Source organism: Rhamphochromis sp. 'chilingali' (assembly GCF_963969265.1).
Source record: "Rhamphochromis sp. 'chilingali' genome assembly, chromosome: 2".
NCBI lineage: Eukaryota > Metazoa > Chordata > Actinopteri > Cichliformes > Cichlidae > Rhamphochromis > Rhamphochromis sp. 'chilingali'.
Window position 1 is genome coordinate 69,153,197 of NC_137930.1, and position 18,379 is coordinate 69,171,575.

At 42.8% G+C, this 18,379-nt stretch overlaps 1 protein-coding gene across 1 annotated transcript; it reads left to right on the plus strand.

Moving 5' to 3' along the window:
• Positions 1-14,623: 14,623 nt before the first annotated feature.
• setd6 (SET domain containing 6, protein lysine methyltransferase) lies at positions 14,624-17,751 on the plus strand. The gene is made up of 9 exons (XM_080876120.1): positions 14,624-14,699; positions 14,991-15,071; positions 15,156-15,300; positions 15,375-15,516; positions 16,071-16,265; positions 16,360-16,492; positions 16,794-16,974; positions 17,058-17,194; positions 17,318-17,751. The coding sequence occupies exons 1-9, from the start codon at positions 14,673-14,675 to the stop codon at positions 17,654-17,656; spliced, it is 1,380 nt and encodes a 459-aa protein (XP_080732246.1). The 5' UTR covers positions 14,624-14,672; the 3' UTR covers positions 17,657-17,751.
• Positions 17,752-18,379: the final 628 nt, after the last annotated feature.

Genomic DNA, 18,379 nt, shown 5'->3' on the forward strand with positions numbered 1-18,379 from the left:
TGAACAACATCGGCGTGGTGTTAATTGTTTGCTGTTTTCGCCATCGCGTCGTGCATGAGACAATCACCAGGTAAACTCGCGACAGTTTTAAACATTTTGTTGTTCAACAGCATCAAGACTGACGGAGTGTGTTTGAGACAACCTCACAAGTGTCACAGATGACACATTTGGCGTTTTTTTGCTGGTTTGTCGGTAGCAGCTCCTGAAACGCAAGTCTGCCGCACACCTGTTCGACCAAATCCAGTTAATCCAAGAGCGTCTGGAACACCGGAAATGTACAACCCTACAGCCGGTCTTAAAACAGGAAGTTAGCATTTTGTCGTGCACAGGGGCTGTATCCCAATTCGGGGTCTGCAGCCTTAAAGGCCGCACTTTAAGGCCGATTACGTCGAAGCGACAAAAGCTGTCCCAATTCGAAGGCTGCTCGAAATGCGGCCCTCAAATGCATCCTTCATTTCCCTGAATTTTAAGGACGTGGCGGTGTAGACTTCGTGGCCCAACATATCCCAGAATGCATAGCGCGGCGGTGGGTGTGGATTAGTGATGTTCGATTTGTGAACGAATCGTTCAATACTCAAGAATCACTTTACTGACTCGTGAATCATGATTCACAAGCCCAACTGACTCACTGACTCAACCCTGTTGCTGTTAGCAAACTAATTCCATTAGTAGAAATATATCTAGCTTATAATTAAAATTGTGGGGGGGGGGACAACAGCCAGTTTCGTAACAAAAGCATTTCTGCTCTGAACTGGAAGAAAAAACCCTGAGTAGAAGCTCACATCAAGAAAATAGCTCTTCGGTTCAGAGTAGCATCGCGCTGCTAACATGCTAACAACACATTTGAGCTACTCACCCCCTCCCTGTGCTGAATCGTAAGCGTAAGCGAATCACTCAGGACTCGCTCACCCCCTCCCTTCCTGTGCTGAATCGTAAGCATAAGCGAATCACTCAGGACTCGCTCACCCCCTCCCTCCTGTGCTGAATCGTAAGCGTAAGCGAATCACTCAGGACTCGCTCACCCCCTCCCTCCTGTGCTGAATCGTAAGCGTAAGCGAATCACTCAGGACTCACTCACCCCCTCCCTCCTGTGCTGAATCATAGAACGAGCGAATCACTCAGGACTCGCTCACCCCCTCCCTCCTGTGCTGAATCGTAAGCGTAAGCGAATCACTCAGGACTCACTCACCCCCTCCCTCCTGTGCTGAATCATAGAACGAGCGAATCACTCAGGACTCGCTCACCCCCTCCCTCCTGTGCTGAATCGTAAGCGTAAGCGAATCACTCAGGACTCACTCACCCCCTCCCTCCTGGCTCACAGCTTCTTCTTCTTCTTGGTTGGCAACCAATGTTAAGGCGCATTACCGCCCCCTGGCTGAACGCACAGTGGACATTTAGATGAGAAAATATATATTTGACACACTTAAGGAAAATACTAATAAAATACAAATAAACAAAATAAATGTTTATTACGGAATTTTGATAGGAAATTGCTTAATTTTAGAAATGTTTTTGCTCTTTTTTTCTCTATAAAATAGTAGTTGTTTTTTTTCTAAAATCATTCATCTTAGCAGTGGGATTTACATGAAAAGGGAAACAAATTAAGTTTGAGTGAAAATGTAAAATTTTTGCACTCTCTGATCAACTGACTCAGTGACTCAAAACACTCGATTCACTTCGGTGAGTGACTCATTAACACTCGACTCAGTAAAAAGAATCAAATTTACCATCACTAGTCTGGATAACTTTGCCGGAAAAAAACGGTGGATGAGTTGCGCCCGAAGAGTAAACTTTAAGTAAGTACTGAATATTATGTCACTTATTTATGTGCAAATGTTTAATAACGAAGAACATTAAAACATTACTGTTGGCCACATGTCGGCCGAAGTGTGCTCTTCGGCCGCCTCTCATCCGCCGTTTTTTTTTGCAAATTTATCCACACCCATCGCTGCGCTATGCATTCTGGGATACGTTGGGCCACGAAGTCTACACTGCCACAGCCTTAAAATTCAGGGAAATGAAGGATGCATTTCAGGGCCGCATTTCGAGCAGCTGTCACTACCTGATCCGTACCAGAAACCCGATCGGTACCCCGCATGCGCAAATCTTACGTCACTTCCTCTCTTTGCCAACATTGCGACATTCAATATATTTGAATGATACGGTTAGCCCCCAGTTAGCTCCTAGCATTTCTCAACAGCCCTGCCTCCTTTTCGACTGCCCGGGACATTTAAACAATGGATAATCCGTATACAAAGAAATTCATGCTTTTCTCCTCAACAGAGAGCATCCCCCGATTGAGCAACAGCGCCGTAAAATAAGAAGAATGGCGCCTAATTACAGAGTTAATAATGCAGACTTCGTAATATCTCACGTGTAGATTCATCAGCCAGATGAAGTGTTTACTGATCATCATCACTATTCCAACAATCCTCTCCTCACAGACAAGCATAAGCACACTCGGCTATCGCTAAATCAGATTTAACACACGTTTGTAATGACGCTAATTCAGTTTATAATAGGGTTTATTCGCTCGGTCAGCAGGTGGCGGTATCCTCGTACACTGGGGAGTACACTGCCATTAAAAGAACAGAAGAAGAAGAAAACATCTGCACATGCGCGGTACGGATCGGGTAGACCCGATTTGTACGGTCAGACTTTACACATGCGCAGTAAGGATCGGGGAGTCCTGATCCGTAACTTTTTTATTTTTCGTTTTTGTCTACATTGTACTGAAATGCTTCATTGTTGCAAACATTTTAAGATATACTTGTTATTCTTAACATCTTAACAGATACTCTGACCTGTAACTATCGTAAAACGCTACGACCGGAAGTAGAAACCTTTCGCGCATGCGGGGTACCGATCGGGTTTCCGGTACGGATCGGGTAGTGATAGTGACAGCAGCCTTTGGATTGGGACAGCCTTTGGCGCGCCGCTGTGACATAATCGGCCTTGAAATGCGTACTTTAAGGCTGCAGACCCTGAATTGGGAGACAGCCACTGTTACACTAGGCAACCTGGGCAGCGCGGGGGAGAGAAAGATGGCGGAATAAGCGGTTGTACAATGTGCGGGTCTGATTAAGAAACGTGATTTTGATGTCCTGTAAAATACTTTACTGACAAACTGTTACTCCAAAGGAAGTAGAACGCAAGCGAAACCCCCTGGAAGTTACTTTGACAGACCTTCAGGCAGACACAAAGATAAACTTAGAGCGATAAAAATGGCTAACCCCAAGCTAACAGGTAGCCTCTCCGACCATGATTACAACCTTGCTGCTATGCGAGAAGCATGTGAGGATGAAGATATGGAAGAGATGGAACTTCAGAAAGAGATCGGAAGACCCATAGGTGACCACACTCCGTTACCAAGTCCCAATCCCAAAAAAATGAAAAGCAAAATAACTGAGAAAAAGGTGAGCATCGAGAATGTATATGAAGTTTTACTTGGCTTCACAAAGAGATGCGAGGAAAGGTTTGATTCGCTTGAAAAGAAGTTGGAAGCCTTCGAACAACGCATTGAAGTAAATACACAGGCGACCCAAAAAAACAGAGAGGAAATTGACAAGCTGAAGACGAAGGTGGAGTCGCTGGTGAAGGAAAACAAAGAATTAAAGGAGAGCTGTCGGGAGAGTGCACGTTACCGCAGAAGATGGGACCTCAGAATTTTGGGTCTGACAGAGAAGGACAACGAGAATACACGTGAAACAGTGATCGGCATTCTAACAAGAGTGGTTCCTGTATCAGTGGAAAAACTGCAGCTCATGGTTGATACAGTACACCGACTGGGGAAGAAAGACAATGCAGTGAGCAACAAGGTGCCAAGACCAATCATCATACAGTTCAGCATGAGGACGGCAAGGGATGAAGTATGGAGGAAATCCAAAGAGGCCAGGGTCTGCAAAGAACTGAACATAAAATTTAAAGAAGACTTCTCCAAAGAAGACCGTGAAGCTCGGATCAAGCTGTGGCCCAAGGTGCAGGAAGCTCGAAACAACGGCAAAAGAGCATTCCTAAAGGAGGGTTATGCAATAATAGACGGTGAAAGGATCGATCTGTGAGATGCACTTGAAGAAGTCACTACAAGTTAACCATAAAATGTGGGTATGTGTGTGTGTATATATATGTTTATATATACATATCTGTTACAAATACACAAATAAAAAATAGGAGAGGGTCAAAAAGCAAAGTCGTAGTTAAATGTGAGCTGTACAGAGCTAAAATTGCCGCATATATAAAGGGGTAGTACTGTGATAGGGTCGGAGTATTGTTATGATTACATAGGTAGGACACTAGGCTTATTCCCGCTTCAAGCACTTTTTTTTTCTTCTAGTAAGTGCCAAGGAAGCCGTTACTGTTCTTGTTTTGTATTTTGTTCTTGCGTTTTTGTTTTTGTTTTTTCTTTATCTTATAGATGGCTGTTCTATTAAGTTCCTTAAATGTTCGAGGCTTAAAAAACAATGTCAAACGTAAGGCCATGTTTTTATTCTGCAAGGAAATTAAGGCAAACATTTTGTTTTTACAAGAAACACATTCTGGTAAGGAAGAGGAAACATTTTGGAAACATCAATGGGGAGATAGTATTCTTTATTCACATGGTACTACTCACTCAGCAGGAGTTATGATCTTATTCAACAAATTTGCAGGGAGAGTTATTGATCATAAAAGCGACGGAATGGGGCATTGGATCATGGTGTTGGTAGAAGTCTGTGAACAGAAAATTATTCTTATTAACGTGTATGGATACAATAACAGGTCGCTAAATAGAAATATGATGTCTAACTTAAGTAAATTAATTGCAAAGTGGAGTACTACATATGGTTCTACCCAGGTGATAACTGGAGGCGATTTTAACCTGGCTCCTAACTCATGGCTTGACAGACAACCACAAAGAGGAAATCAACCAGAACACGATAGCATTATTTGTGACTTTTGTACGACAACCAATATGATCGATTATTGGAGGATGACAAACCCAAATACGAAGAAATATACTTGGTTTAGTCCATCAAATAAAAACGTATGTTCAAGATTAGATTATTGGCTTGTCTCCCAAACAGTATCATCATATGTTACGAAATGTGAGACCCAGTCAACCCCACTTACTGATCATTGTCTGATAAGTCTCTTATTATCTCTACGTAAACAACAAAGATCTGACAACATATGGAAATTTAACAATAGTTTATTACAAAACGAAGACTTCTGTAAACAAGTTAAAGAACTTAAATCAGAAATTAACAATATGAGCATGACTAATGTCAGTAAATGGGAATGGTTTAAATATAGTGTGAAACAATTAGCTATAGAAACGGGAAAGAAAGTGTCTGCCCTACGCGTATGTGAACAGAAAAATCTAATTGAACAAATTCATTTATTATGTGGTAAACCCTGTATGACTGCGGAAGAGTCAGAACGCTTACAAACTTTACAAAATAAGCTAGATGAGGTGTACTTGATTAAAGCTAAAGGAGCATATGTAAGGTCTAGAGCCAAGTGGATTGAGCATGGAGAAAAAAATTCATCTTATTTCTATAGTCTAGAGAAGCGTAGACAAACAAAGAAAAAAATAACTAAATTGAGTAAGGATGGTACTATAATTGAGGAACCAAACAAAATAAGTGAGGAAATTAACATGTTCTATAGTAATCTGTATAAATCAAGAACTGAAAAAGAAAATGCAGATATGTTTTTGATATGATTAAAGATCAGGTTAAAAAATTGGAAGAGGATGATAAAACATGGTTAGAAGAAGATTTGAAAATATCCGAATTAGATACAGCTCTAAAACAAATGAAAAATGGAAAATCGCCTGGAATTGATGGTTTAACGATTGAATTTTATAAAACCTTTTGGCAAGACATTAAAGATTTGTTATTTAATGGCTTTTTGGATTGTTTAAAAAATGAAGAACTATCCCCAACAATGAAAGCAGGATTAATAACCTTATTACCCAAACCAAACAAAGATTTACAAATGCTAGACAATTGGAGACCCATAACACTTTTATGTAACGACTACAAATTATTAGCCTTAGTATATGCAAATAGGCTTAAAAGCGTCTTAACCAAATTGATTGATGAGTGCCAATCAGCGTTTATTAAAGGAAGGCAGATTCATAATAACATAAGATTAATATTAGATATGATTGACTATCGATCCTTTATTAATTCAGAAAGTTTAATACTATTTATTGACTTTTTTAAGGCATTTGATTCAATAGACCATAATTTTTTATTTAGATCTTTAGAACTTTTTGGATTTGGAAACAAATTTTGCAAAGTGATCAAACTGTTCTACAAGCAAATTTATAGTTATGTTTCGCTCAATCCAGGCATAACATCTAGGATAGACATATTCTGTGGAATTCGACAGGGTTGCCCAATTTCTCCAAAATTATTTATTCTTTGCACTCAATTAATGGCTTACCTCATTGTGAACCATTCAGACATCGAAGGAATAAACATTTTTGATATTGAACTGAAAATAAGTCAGTTTGCAGATGACACAGTAATATTTTTAAAGGATAAATCAATACTCGAGAAAGCATTGAATGTCATTTCAATTTTTTCTAAAGCTTCAGGCTTGTGTCTGAACCTAAATGGACTAGTTCTTATATAGCGCTTTTCCACTCTTCTGAGCACTCAAAGCACTTTACACAACTTGTGCATTCACCCATTCGCACAAGCACAACTGACATTCACACTCCGATGGATGCATCGGAGAGCAATTTCGGGTTAGTATCTTGCCCAAGGATATTTGGCATGCAGACTAGGGGAAGCCGGGAATCGAACCACCAACCTTCCGATCAGTAGATGACCTGCTCTACCACCTGAGCTACAGCCACCCAGAAGTGTGAACTTTTGCCACTTTATGATTGTTTGGAAAATAGCATGAGGACGATTCCAGTGAAAAATGAAGTTAAGTATCTAGGCATCTATTTAAACAAAGACATCAACACTAGAGAATCAAAAAACCTAAAAGACAAAATTGATGGCATGTCCAAAACACTAAATCATTGGTTGACGAGAGATATTACAATTTTTGGACGCAATCTATTATCCAAATCAGAGGGCGTCTCAAAGATGGTTTATCCAGCATACTCACTATACATTACCCCGAAAAGCATTAAAAAGATTAACTCTATAATCTATCAATTCATTTGGCGCAATAAAACACATTACATTAAAAAATCACAACTTGTCAAAGATTACGCTAAAGGTGGTATAAAGTCAATTGATTTTCAATCAATGGTTGGAGTATTTAAAATAAACTGGATAAAAGCCTTCCTCTTGAAACCTGACTCCATATGGTTCCATATCCCAAAAAATATTTTCAAAAAGGTGGGAGGGTTGGATTTTCTCCTGAAATGTGATTTTGATATATTGAAGTTGCCTGTGAAACTGTCAGAATATCATAAGCAGGTCTTGTCTTATTGGAAGATGGTGTTTGCCCATAACTTTTCACCACATTGCTCCACCTTGTGGAATAACAGGACAATTACAATTAATAAGAAGTCATTGTTTATTAAAGAGTGGTTTGAAAAAAACATAATCTTTATAACAGACTTACTTGATGAAAGGGGTCAGTTTCTCTCAGTGGGTGTTTTTAATGCGAAGTTTAACATTCAGTGTTCCCTTAGAGAATATGACAAGGTTTGTAAGGCAATCCCCTTACCTCTGTTGAGTTTGATTCAAGGTTATTTGTATTACTCTAAGGCACAAATTAGTCTACCTTCTTTACATCTAAACCAGATTCCTTTGACGGATAAAAACTGTAATAATAAAACCATGAACAAGATATTTAAAAACAAATTATTTCACGACTTTAACAGTAACACAAAACTAAAAGGGAGTAATATTAAAATAACGAACAAATATACGCACTTTTTAAAATGGCCTATCCCCCCCAAAGTCAAAGAAATGCAATTTAAAATAATTAATGGATATTACCCAGCAGCTGAAATGCTTAAAAAAAGGTTTGGGTTTGAGGTAGAGCCATGTGGATTTTGTTCACAAAATGCGGAAAGTATTGATCATTTGTTTTTTTCCTGCTCAGTAACAACTGACTTTTGGCAAGATCTAGTAGACTGGTTGAGTATAAGAATAGATGGGATGACCCCACTGACTCTAACACAAGTTTTATATAATAATGGTGATCCATCTAAGGAACTGTCCATGCTACACAAGGTGGTGATAATTATGGGCAAATACCACATACACAAATGCAAATGGAAAAGTAAAAGACCTTCCCTAACTGTATTGAAAATTGAATTAAAATCTTTTTTGTCATCTTTAGAATTACTGAGGGATTCATGTAAAGAGGCTGCTTTGATATGCGACAATGGGACTCAATCTCTATCCTTTGAATGATTGTGTTTTTGGTGTACTAAGTAAGCCACATGTATGTTAAAGTGTTCGCAGAAAGGAAACTGTTATATGTCATAAAAATGGCCTTCATATATTTATGTATATGTATATATGTGTTTTTGGGTTTGTTTGTTTTTTTGGTTTTGTTTTTTTTCCGTTTGGTTTCTTATTCAACCTTTTAAAGATGTTGTTGCACTAATGTTGTCTCCCAACGAGAGATTGTAATATGTGCATATATTTAATTAAAGTATGAAAAAAAAAAAAAACCTGGGCAGCGCGACGGAGGCTAGACCGCCCATTTCACAAGCCTCGCACTTCCGGTCTTAGCGGTCTTTAAGTAAGCGGCCCTTGTGGACCATTAAGGCTGCGTACTTTAAGGCTGTGTCCAAATTCAGGGTCTGCACGCTTGAAGTACGCATTTTAAGTGTGATTACGTCACTGCCACGCGACGACGGCTGTCCAAATTCGTGTGCTTCAAATGCATACTCCAAATGCGCCGTCGATTTCCCCAAATATCAAGCGTGGTCCGGTGCACGCTTCATGGTCCCATATATCCCACAATTCCTAGCGCGGCGGTGGATGTGGATAATTTTGCCGCAAAACACGGCAGAAGGGAGCGGCTGAAGATTGAACTGTCAAAAGTAAGTACTGAATATGACGTCACTTATTTATGTGCGAATGTTTAATAACAAAGAACATTAAAACATTGCTTTGGCCACATGTCGGCAAAGTTGTGTGACATTAGTGATGTTTGTACTTTCAGCGTTAACTTAAAGCATATTTAACCCTTGTGTGGTGTTCATATTTTTGTTACTCAGCCAGTGTTCATGGGTCTGGTGGACCCGCTAGAGTTTTGGCTTTCCAAATTAACACTATCAAACAATTTTATGTTAAATTACTCAACAGATGTTTACTTCATCCCAATTACAAGACATATGAACAGCAAACATGGTTAATTTTTTCCCTTTACCTTTGAATCACATTTATGAATTAATGTGCTTCTCGGGTTTTTTTTTCTTTTTTTATAAAATGTTATGAAAAAATAAATCAGTTATAATCAAGTGGAGTGAGTGGAAAGACAACACATTTACAGGTGAAGCAATATGTTTCACAACTAAATGGGATCAGCTGCTCATCAATGGTGACATTAGGCCCAGGGTTGTAAAACAGGGGAAGGTGGTGCACACACTTATCCCACACTGTCCTGATGGCAGCTAGCTTGTCTCTCTGCCGTCGAGCTGGTCTATCGTCTCGGTTATCAAAGCGGATAATCCTGGAAATTTTGTGGAAGTTTTCCAGAGACACTGATGCACGGAAAGGTTCTTGCCAGTTTTTGCATCCCACAGGGATTCTGTGGATTCCCCTTTGGACCTGAAAACTCCTGCAAGGATAAAAACCCCAAAATAGGCCTTTGGGGTTCTTAGATAAATTTGGTCTATCTCCTTCCACCTCTCTCCAAAAACACACCTTCCTTCTAGATTACTGCAATCCAGAATAATTTTCTGGATGGAATCTGGGATGAAAAGCTCAAATGAAGACTTGATGTCCTGCACATGAGTAACTGTCAGCCGTGTTGGCCCTGGCTTATCACAGTAACAGCTCTGCAGGGTGGCTCATTTCTTGGGCAAGAAGACCATTCAATTTCACCAGTTATTGACATCCATATTTCTTCACTTGCTGTCTGGTGGGCTTGTTCTGGTCCTGGAGCTGGCTGCAGATGGGGTACTCATCTTCGTTTTGTTACTAAATGGTGCTTAACCTCATCCTCTTCTTCAAAGTCACTGTCAGACTCTGAATTTTCAGAAATGTGAAATATTCTGAAACCTCTTTGTCAACAACATCATCATCAGAAGCCCCTCTCTCTTCCAAAATCAATTGGATGGCCCTCGCAGCAGATAATCTTTTGCCATCTTGATCAGTTGTGATAAGGAACCATATTGGCAAAGTCTTATTTATAGTATTATGCCCCTAATTTGCAGGTGGGAAACGGTATGACAAAATAAAATTTGGATCCCTCAAGAAAGAGGGTAAAATGTGTGGGAATGTCAGAGCAGACGGTGTTGGTAGTTGAATTTTCAACAATGTTGCAACTTTGTGCGGAGCAGGAGGGGAAGAAAACTATCAGCAGCACCAGAGAGGAGGAAGACAGAGTGTGGGAACACAGGACCTACACTTTCAACACCTTTATTAGACCTGGGTCCAGTGGACCCGAACACCTTGTATGTAATGTAAATGCGTGGGGGGAGGTACAGTATGAGGTCACTGAAAATTAGTTCGGATTTATGTTCGGATTTATTAGTGCGCATGCGCCAACCAGCGTGCAGCCTGTTACAGTCGCTCCTGCTTTTCTCTTAGTTTAGCTTTTTTTTCTTACGTATTCTTTCTTTTCCTGACTTGTATTTTCCTCCGTTTTCTATCTCTTACTCAATCATGTGGATTGAGAGAGTTTTTGTTCTTCTGGTGGCCGTGGAACTGTTACTTTTATCATGGAACGGGACCGCGGCACATCTCCTACATGCACGGACTGTTTACTCCAGAGATCAGCTGATCGCCCTGATGCCGGCCGGCTCGCTGGCCAGGCCCGCAGAAGTACCAGCTGAAATTTGGAGGAAAACACATCGGGGATGCAGAGGTCAAGGACAGAAGAGAAGAAAAAAGGTGACGGTGAGACAGCGGAGGCTCGAAGCGAGGAGGAGGTTTAAACCGTGTCTGCCGTCTATCGTGATGGGTAATGTGCGATCGTTGGCAATTAAAATCGACGAGCTCTCAGCACTGGTACGGAGTCAGAGGGAATACCGAGAGTGTAGCCTGATGTGTTTCACCGAATCATGGCTGCACCAGGTCATTCCCGATGAGAATGCTTCCGTGGAAGGCTTCCACACTGTTCGGGCGGACACGGACAGCATCGCTAGCGGTAAGCGTAAAGGAGGTGGGCTTGCTGTTTTAGTTAACAACCGGTGGTGTAACCCTGCCAACATAACAATCAAAGAAAGGATTTGTTGCCCGGACACTGAACTGTGTGCTGTTGGACTCAGGCCGTATTATTTACCCAGGGAATTCTCTCACGTCATCTTGGTGGCTGTTTATGTACCCCCCTCTGCTAACCCCACAGCTGCATGTGACACTATCCACTCTGCCATAGCTCGGCTACAGACTCAGCACCCGAGTGCCTTTATTGTGATCTCGGGTGACTTCAACCATGTATCACTGGACAATACACTACCAACATTCAAACAATATGTGGACTGTCCCACCAGGGGAGAGAAAACTTTAGACTTACTGTATGCTAACGTCAAGGATGCATACAGCTCCTCCTCCCTCCCCCCACTTGGTAGGTCAGATCATAACCTGATTCACCTCACCCCCCGCTATGTGCCAATTGTGAGGAGGGAACCTGTGACCACCAGGACTGTCAGGAGGTGGTCAGAGGAGGCAATAGCGGAACTACAGGGCTGTTTCGAGGTGACCGACTGGGAAACACTCTGTGAGCCTCACGCCGAGGACATCAATGGGCTTACTGAGTGTATCACAGGCTACATAACTTTCTGCACCGACTCCATTGTTCCAGCTCAGACTGTTCATTGTTACCCAAATAACAAGCCGTGGGTGACTAAGGACATCAAAGCCCTCCTCAACAACAAGAAGAGGGCTTTCAGAGGGGGCAACAAAGAGGAGGTGAGGAAGATCCAGGTGTTACTAAAGGACAAGATCAGAGAGGCTAAGGACAATTACAGGAGGAAGCTGGAGTGGAAACTCCAGCAGAACAGCATGAGAGAGGTGTGGAGGGGCATGAAGACCATCACTGGATTCAGGCCAACCAACAGCAGGGGAGCTGAGGGAGGTGAGAATAGAGCCGACGAGTTGAATCTGTTTTTCAATAGATTCGACACCACAGTGTCTGCTCCCACCCCCACAACCTCACCTGCAGTCAGCCTGGAATCCAGAGCCACACCACTGTGCCAGCCTCTCTCTTCACATGTTGCCTCCTGTGAGATTCCTGACACCCCTCCCCCACCCATCACCTTCACTCAATACCAGGTTGAGATGCAAATGAGGAGACTTCACTCAGGCAAGTCTGCTGGACCAGACGGAGTGAGTCCCCTTGTCCTCAAGGCCTGTGCCCCCCAGCTGTGTGGAGTCTTTCATAAACTGTTTATGCTGAGTCTGAGTCTGCAGAGGGTCCCGGTGATGTGGAAGACATCATGCCTCGTCCCTGTACCAAAGACGCCACGTCCCAGTGGCCCCCAGGATTACAGGCCCGTGGCACTGACCTCCCACATCATGAAGACCCTGGAAAGGCTCATCCTGGACCAGCTGCGACCCATAGTAAGACCACATCTGGATCCCCTTCAGTTCGCTTATCAGCCTCGTCTCGGAACTGAGGACGCCATCATCTACCTGCTCAATCGTGTACACCCATCTGGACCAGCCGGCGAGCACTGTGAGGGTCATGTTTTTTGACTTTTCCAGTGCTTTCAACACCATCAGGCCGACCCTCCTGGGTGATAAGTTAGCAGCGATGCAGGTGGATGCTTCTCTGGTGTCCTGGATTGTTGATTACCTGACAGGAAGACCACAATATGTACGTCTCCCACAGTGTGTGTCTGACAAGGTGATCAGCAACACAGGGGCACCACAGGGGACTGTCCTCTCCCCCTTCCTCTTCACCCTCTACACCACAGACTTCAGCCACTGCACAGAGACCTGCCATCTTCAGAAGTTTTCTGATGACTCTGCGGTGGTTGGATGCATCAGCAGGGATGATGAGACAGAGTACCGGGCTGTGGTCGACTCCTTTGTCACGTGGTGTGAGCAGAATCATCTGCAGCTCAACGTGGCAAAGACCAAGGAACTGATCGTGGACTTCAGGAAGACCAGGAAACACTTGACCCCTGTTTCAATCCAGGGGGTCAGTGTTGACATTGTGGAGGACTATAAATACCTTGGAGTACACATTGACAATAAACTGGACTGGGCTAAAAACACCACAGCACTTTACAGGAAGGGCCAGAGTCGTCTCTATTTTTTGAGGCGACTGAGGTCCTTCAACATCTGCCAGAAAATGCTGAGGATTTTCTATGAGTCTGTGGTGGCCAGTGCGATCCTCTATGCTGTTGCATGCTGGGGGAGCAGGCTGAGGGTCGCAGATGCCAACAGACTTAATAAACTGATCCGTAAGGCCAGCAATGTTGTGGGGATGGAGCTGGACTCCCTCAAGGTGGTGTCGGAGAGGCGGATGCTGTCCAAGATAAAGACAATGTTGGATAACACCTCCCACCCACTCCATGACATGCTGGTCAGTCACAGGAGCTCGTTCAGTGAGAGACTGAGATTACCGAAAAGCACCACTGAACGACACAGGAAATCATTCCTGCCTGTGGCTCCCTGTACAACGCATCCACTTAACACACTGTTTGCTGCTACAGCTACACATGTTTCTTTTCCAAATATTTATTTATAAGTGACTTATGTATGTATGTATATATATGTATATATTGTACTATTCTTAGTTAGTGTATTGTCTGTCTTGTCTTAATGTTGGTTTAAAATGGAGCACTGTAACAAAAAATAATTTCCCCCAGGGATCAATAAAGTATTCTGATTCTGATTCTGATTCACAGAAAATAAGCCAAAGCCAATGAATTTCAGGTTGAAAAAATAATTAATTGTTGAATTTTTCTTTTGAGAAAAACTGAAAACGGGTCTCACAGACCCGAACACCATACAAAGGTTAAATCTATAGATAGATAGATAGATAGATAGATAGATAGATAGATAGATAGATAGATAGATAGATAGATAGATAGATAGATAGATAGATAGATAGATAGAGATATATCTCATAATAATCCTGACAATACTATAATATTGGCCATATTATATTTACATTACCACAGTGAGATGATTTTAGTCTCATGAACAACATTAGCTAATTGTTATTTACTAACTAATCTTAAATGACTGTTCAGCACAGAAATGAAGCCCAACAATCATGTTTTACAGTCCTGTGGTCTCAGCCTCAGATACTCAACTAATCAAAGTGATGTCATGACAGAAATGAATGACCAACAAGACATTTTTCCTCCTTCATTTCTGTCAAACAAAGCTGTATGAAACGTTTCTCGCGGTTAGTATCATGGTTGCTAGGCAACCTGAACAGCGCGACGAAGGCTAGACCGTCCCATTTCACAAGCCTCTCACTTCCGCACTTCTCGTACTACGAGTCACCGCGTGGGCCAAACTTCACCTGCACATGTTTCACAGTGCGCATGCTCGAGTTAGCTTCGAGTGTACTTCTGCGGGATGGCAGCAAGAGCGAAACGAGCCAAGGTAACAGTTTGATCCGGTTTGTTTTTAAGCAGCAAACACGACGCCGCGTGTTTCTGTGTACGTGTAACATGCTGTGGTGCACACGCTGGGTTTACGCAGTCGATCGTGATCTGCTACTTAAAACGTGCCGCCATTCAGCTCACTTTATCACTTAGCATTGATGCAAGGAACACAGTTACCTTCTTCTAACTGTAATCACGTGGCTTCGTTTTAGAAGCGCGTGAAACCACGTGCACGATAGCATTAGATAACACGTGCCTGTTCGTATTGCTGATGTTTCTGCGCTGACAGGTGGAGGATGGCTCAGAGCTGAGCCCTCTGCAGAGCTTTTTACAGTGGTGTGACGGAGTCGGCCTGGAGCTCAGCAGTAAGGTTTGTTACGGCGTCGTGCGACTGCATTTACAGCTTCTTAGTCAGCACTAAGACCTGGTTTAGGACTGACGTTTGTACCTGTAGGTGTGCGTGAGTAAAGAGGGGACCGTGGCCGAGTACGGGATGCTGGCCAAGGATGACATAGAGGACGGGGAGGTTTTGTTCACCATCCCCAGATCAGCTCTCCTCCATCAGGGAACAACCAAAGTTTCTACCTTGCTGGAAAAAGGTGACGTGCAACGCTGCAAAGATGCTGCCTGCCTGCATCCCTCAGTTTGTAACTTTCTCCCTTTTCCTTCACAGAGCAGTCGACTCTGCAGAGCTCGTCGGGTTGGGTTCCCCTGCTGCTGGCTCTGCTGTATGAATACACATCCTCACAGTCCCACTGGAAAGCCTACCTCTCTTTGTGGACAGACTTCAAAACACTGGATCATCCCATGTTCTGGTGAGGAACACGCTTCGGCTCCCATCCTATCCAGAGGTGTGGTGTTACTTCCCTGGTACGATGGCGCGTACATCGGCGTGCTCGCTGGAGTTGTGTTATTTGTTTCCAAACCTGTTTAAATAGCTCACTTAATGAAAGAGCAGAATCCCTTTCCTTTCTGTTCTTCTAATATTTTGTTGAAACTGAGCTTAGTCACATTTCTGCACAGAGATCGGTGTAATTAAAACGTCTCTTCTCAGCAGTGAGCACACAGAGCAATGTCCATGTAATTTCTTTTTTTGCTAAAGATTTTCTCTGAGCCACACACATCAGGTCCAAATGTCTGTCCTTCCTAACTGCACGTGCCAATTTTTGAGCCGCTAATTTGCGTTTGTTTAATTGGCCTGATCTTATTTCAATAATTACCCTGCAGGTAATTATTGAAAGAAAGTGACTGTATCTTTGTTTAGTCTTTCTAAATTATACTACCGTACATGAAATAGTGTTAAATTAATATTTTATTTCCTCTCTTATGGGAAAGAGGAGGAAAACATTTGAGCTGTCCATCCTTTCAGGTCTAAAGAGGAGAGAGGCAGCCTCTTGAAGGGAACAGGTGTGCCGGAGGCAGTGGACAGGGACCTGGCTAACATCCAGCGGGAGTACACAGATGTGGTCCTGCCATTCATGACCAGACATCCTGACCTCTGGAACCCTGGCACACACACTCTGGACTTGTACACACAGCTTGTGGCCTTTGTCATGGCCTACAGGTTAGCATGCATAAATACATAAGACAGTTACAGCAGTGCACGAGTATGTGTGTTTGTTTCTTCTTTCCCATCCCGTCTCTCCATTCGTCTGCAGTTTCCAAGAGCCACAAGATGAGGATGACGACGATGAGGATGAGGAGAAGCCTCCCAACCCACCAATGATGGTTCCCATGGCTGACATGCTTAACCATGTGTCCAATCACAATGCTAATCTGGAGTTCACACAAGTGAGGAGACACATCTGTTGTGGCAGCTTTGCACCTTTGAAAATCATATACTGTAGATAAAAAATGGGAGAAGCCAGCGTGATGCCCCCCATTAGTTTTTGATGTCCAAGACAAGCAAGAGGTGGCGAAACACTCGTACAGCACCTGTCTGTGTATGCTTGGACAGTAATGTGGCCATGATGTATAAAATTAGCTTGAAACGAGGGATTGTGGTCATGAACTCATCAGGAAAGCGTAGAATAGAGTCGCTGTGTTTCCAAATTTTAGTTTTGAACAATGAATTTGCGCAACATTTTTTCAGGATAGCTTGAAGATGGTCTGCGTGCGCCCTATTCATAAAGGCCAGGAGGTGTTTAACACGTACGGGCAGATGGCCAACTGGCAGCTGCTTCACATGTACGGCTTCACCGAGCCGTGTTCCAGCAACAGCAACGACACTGCCGACATCCCCGTCGCTAAAGTCTACGAAGCTGCCGCACGAGGTGAACGATAACAACGATAACAGCTTTGTTTCAAAGCGTTGTGACGTGACGGTGTGAACGACATCCCTCATTTTCCCTCCCAGGTGCTCAGTCGGATCTGGACCGGCAGCTGGTTGAGGAGCAGTGGGGGGTGTTGTGTCAGATGACGGAAGAGGAAGCAGCCTTTGTCTTTGGTAAACAAGGCTGCCTTACAGACACAGAGCTCTATACGGCGCTCAAGGTGAGGGAGCACGTAAAAACAGCGCTAGTTATCGTCTGTTTTTACTTATGACAACAGTCGGGACAAACACTTGAAGCAGCGCCGTTTGAGATAAGATTGTTTGCTGATTGACTTTGTTTTCAGGTGCTGTGCATGTCAAAGGAGGAGCTTTCAGAGTTTAAAGACAACGAAGGATGGGAAGAAGACGACGAGGATGATGAGAAGATATCCCTGGCGCTTTCCAACGAGGGTCTTTCCGAGTTAAAGGCTTCATGGAAACGACTGATTTATGAGGCGGCCCATCTGACATTGAGGTCCTACGGAGACGGAGAGGACGAGGAAAAAGTCATGGATGTCGACCGGGCGTTAATGGAGGATAAGGCGGCACTCGCGGGACTGAGCTGCAGGCAGTGGAAGGCGCTGCAAGTACGCTATGGACAGAAGAGCATCCTGCATGGACTCATGGAGCTAACCAAGTCATGAGTTCGGCTCTGACGGGAACCGCAGCCGAGGTTTTTAATCGTATGTGTGCGCCATCGTTTTTAGATGACACGGTTAATAAAACAAATGTCTTACAAGATGGTTTGGGGCTTTTTTGGACTGTTTTCTTCACTATTAATATTGAGATTTCACATTTCATCAGAACATCTCACAAAAACAAAATCAAGTATTAATATACAGAACGTGAGCCGCTTTAACTCGGACTCGCTCCCACCAACACTGACTTCACTGTCCAGTGAAGGAAAATGTAGTAAAACTATTACACTGAGAACTGACCAGGCTCTAACCATGAATGTCGTGTCACGGTACAGCATACATCTGGAATTAGTTTTAAAAAGTTATTTTGGATTTTCTCCAAACCACTGAGGCTCATATGTCTTATCCTCATCAGAAAAATCAAAGAAACAACCGGTTCTGGTATACCCTCCAGTAGGGCTGCCACAAACGATTATTTTGATAGTCGACTAGTCACCGATTATTTTTACGATTAGTCGACTAATCAGATCATCATCCATTGGACGTAAAACTACAGCTTATTGCACCAGCAGCATCTGCTCTTATATAACTATCATTAGCTTACAGCTTTAAGTGTTTAAGGTCTGTGCTAACTAAAAATAAAGACAAGATGATAGTTTATTAAATTTTAATGAAATTTGCAGATTGTTTCGGTGAAGTTTAATAAACTCCTTGCTATCTAAAATATAA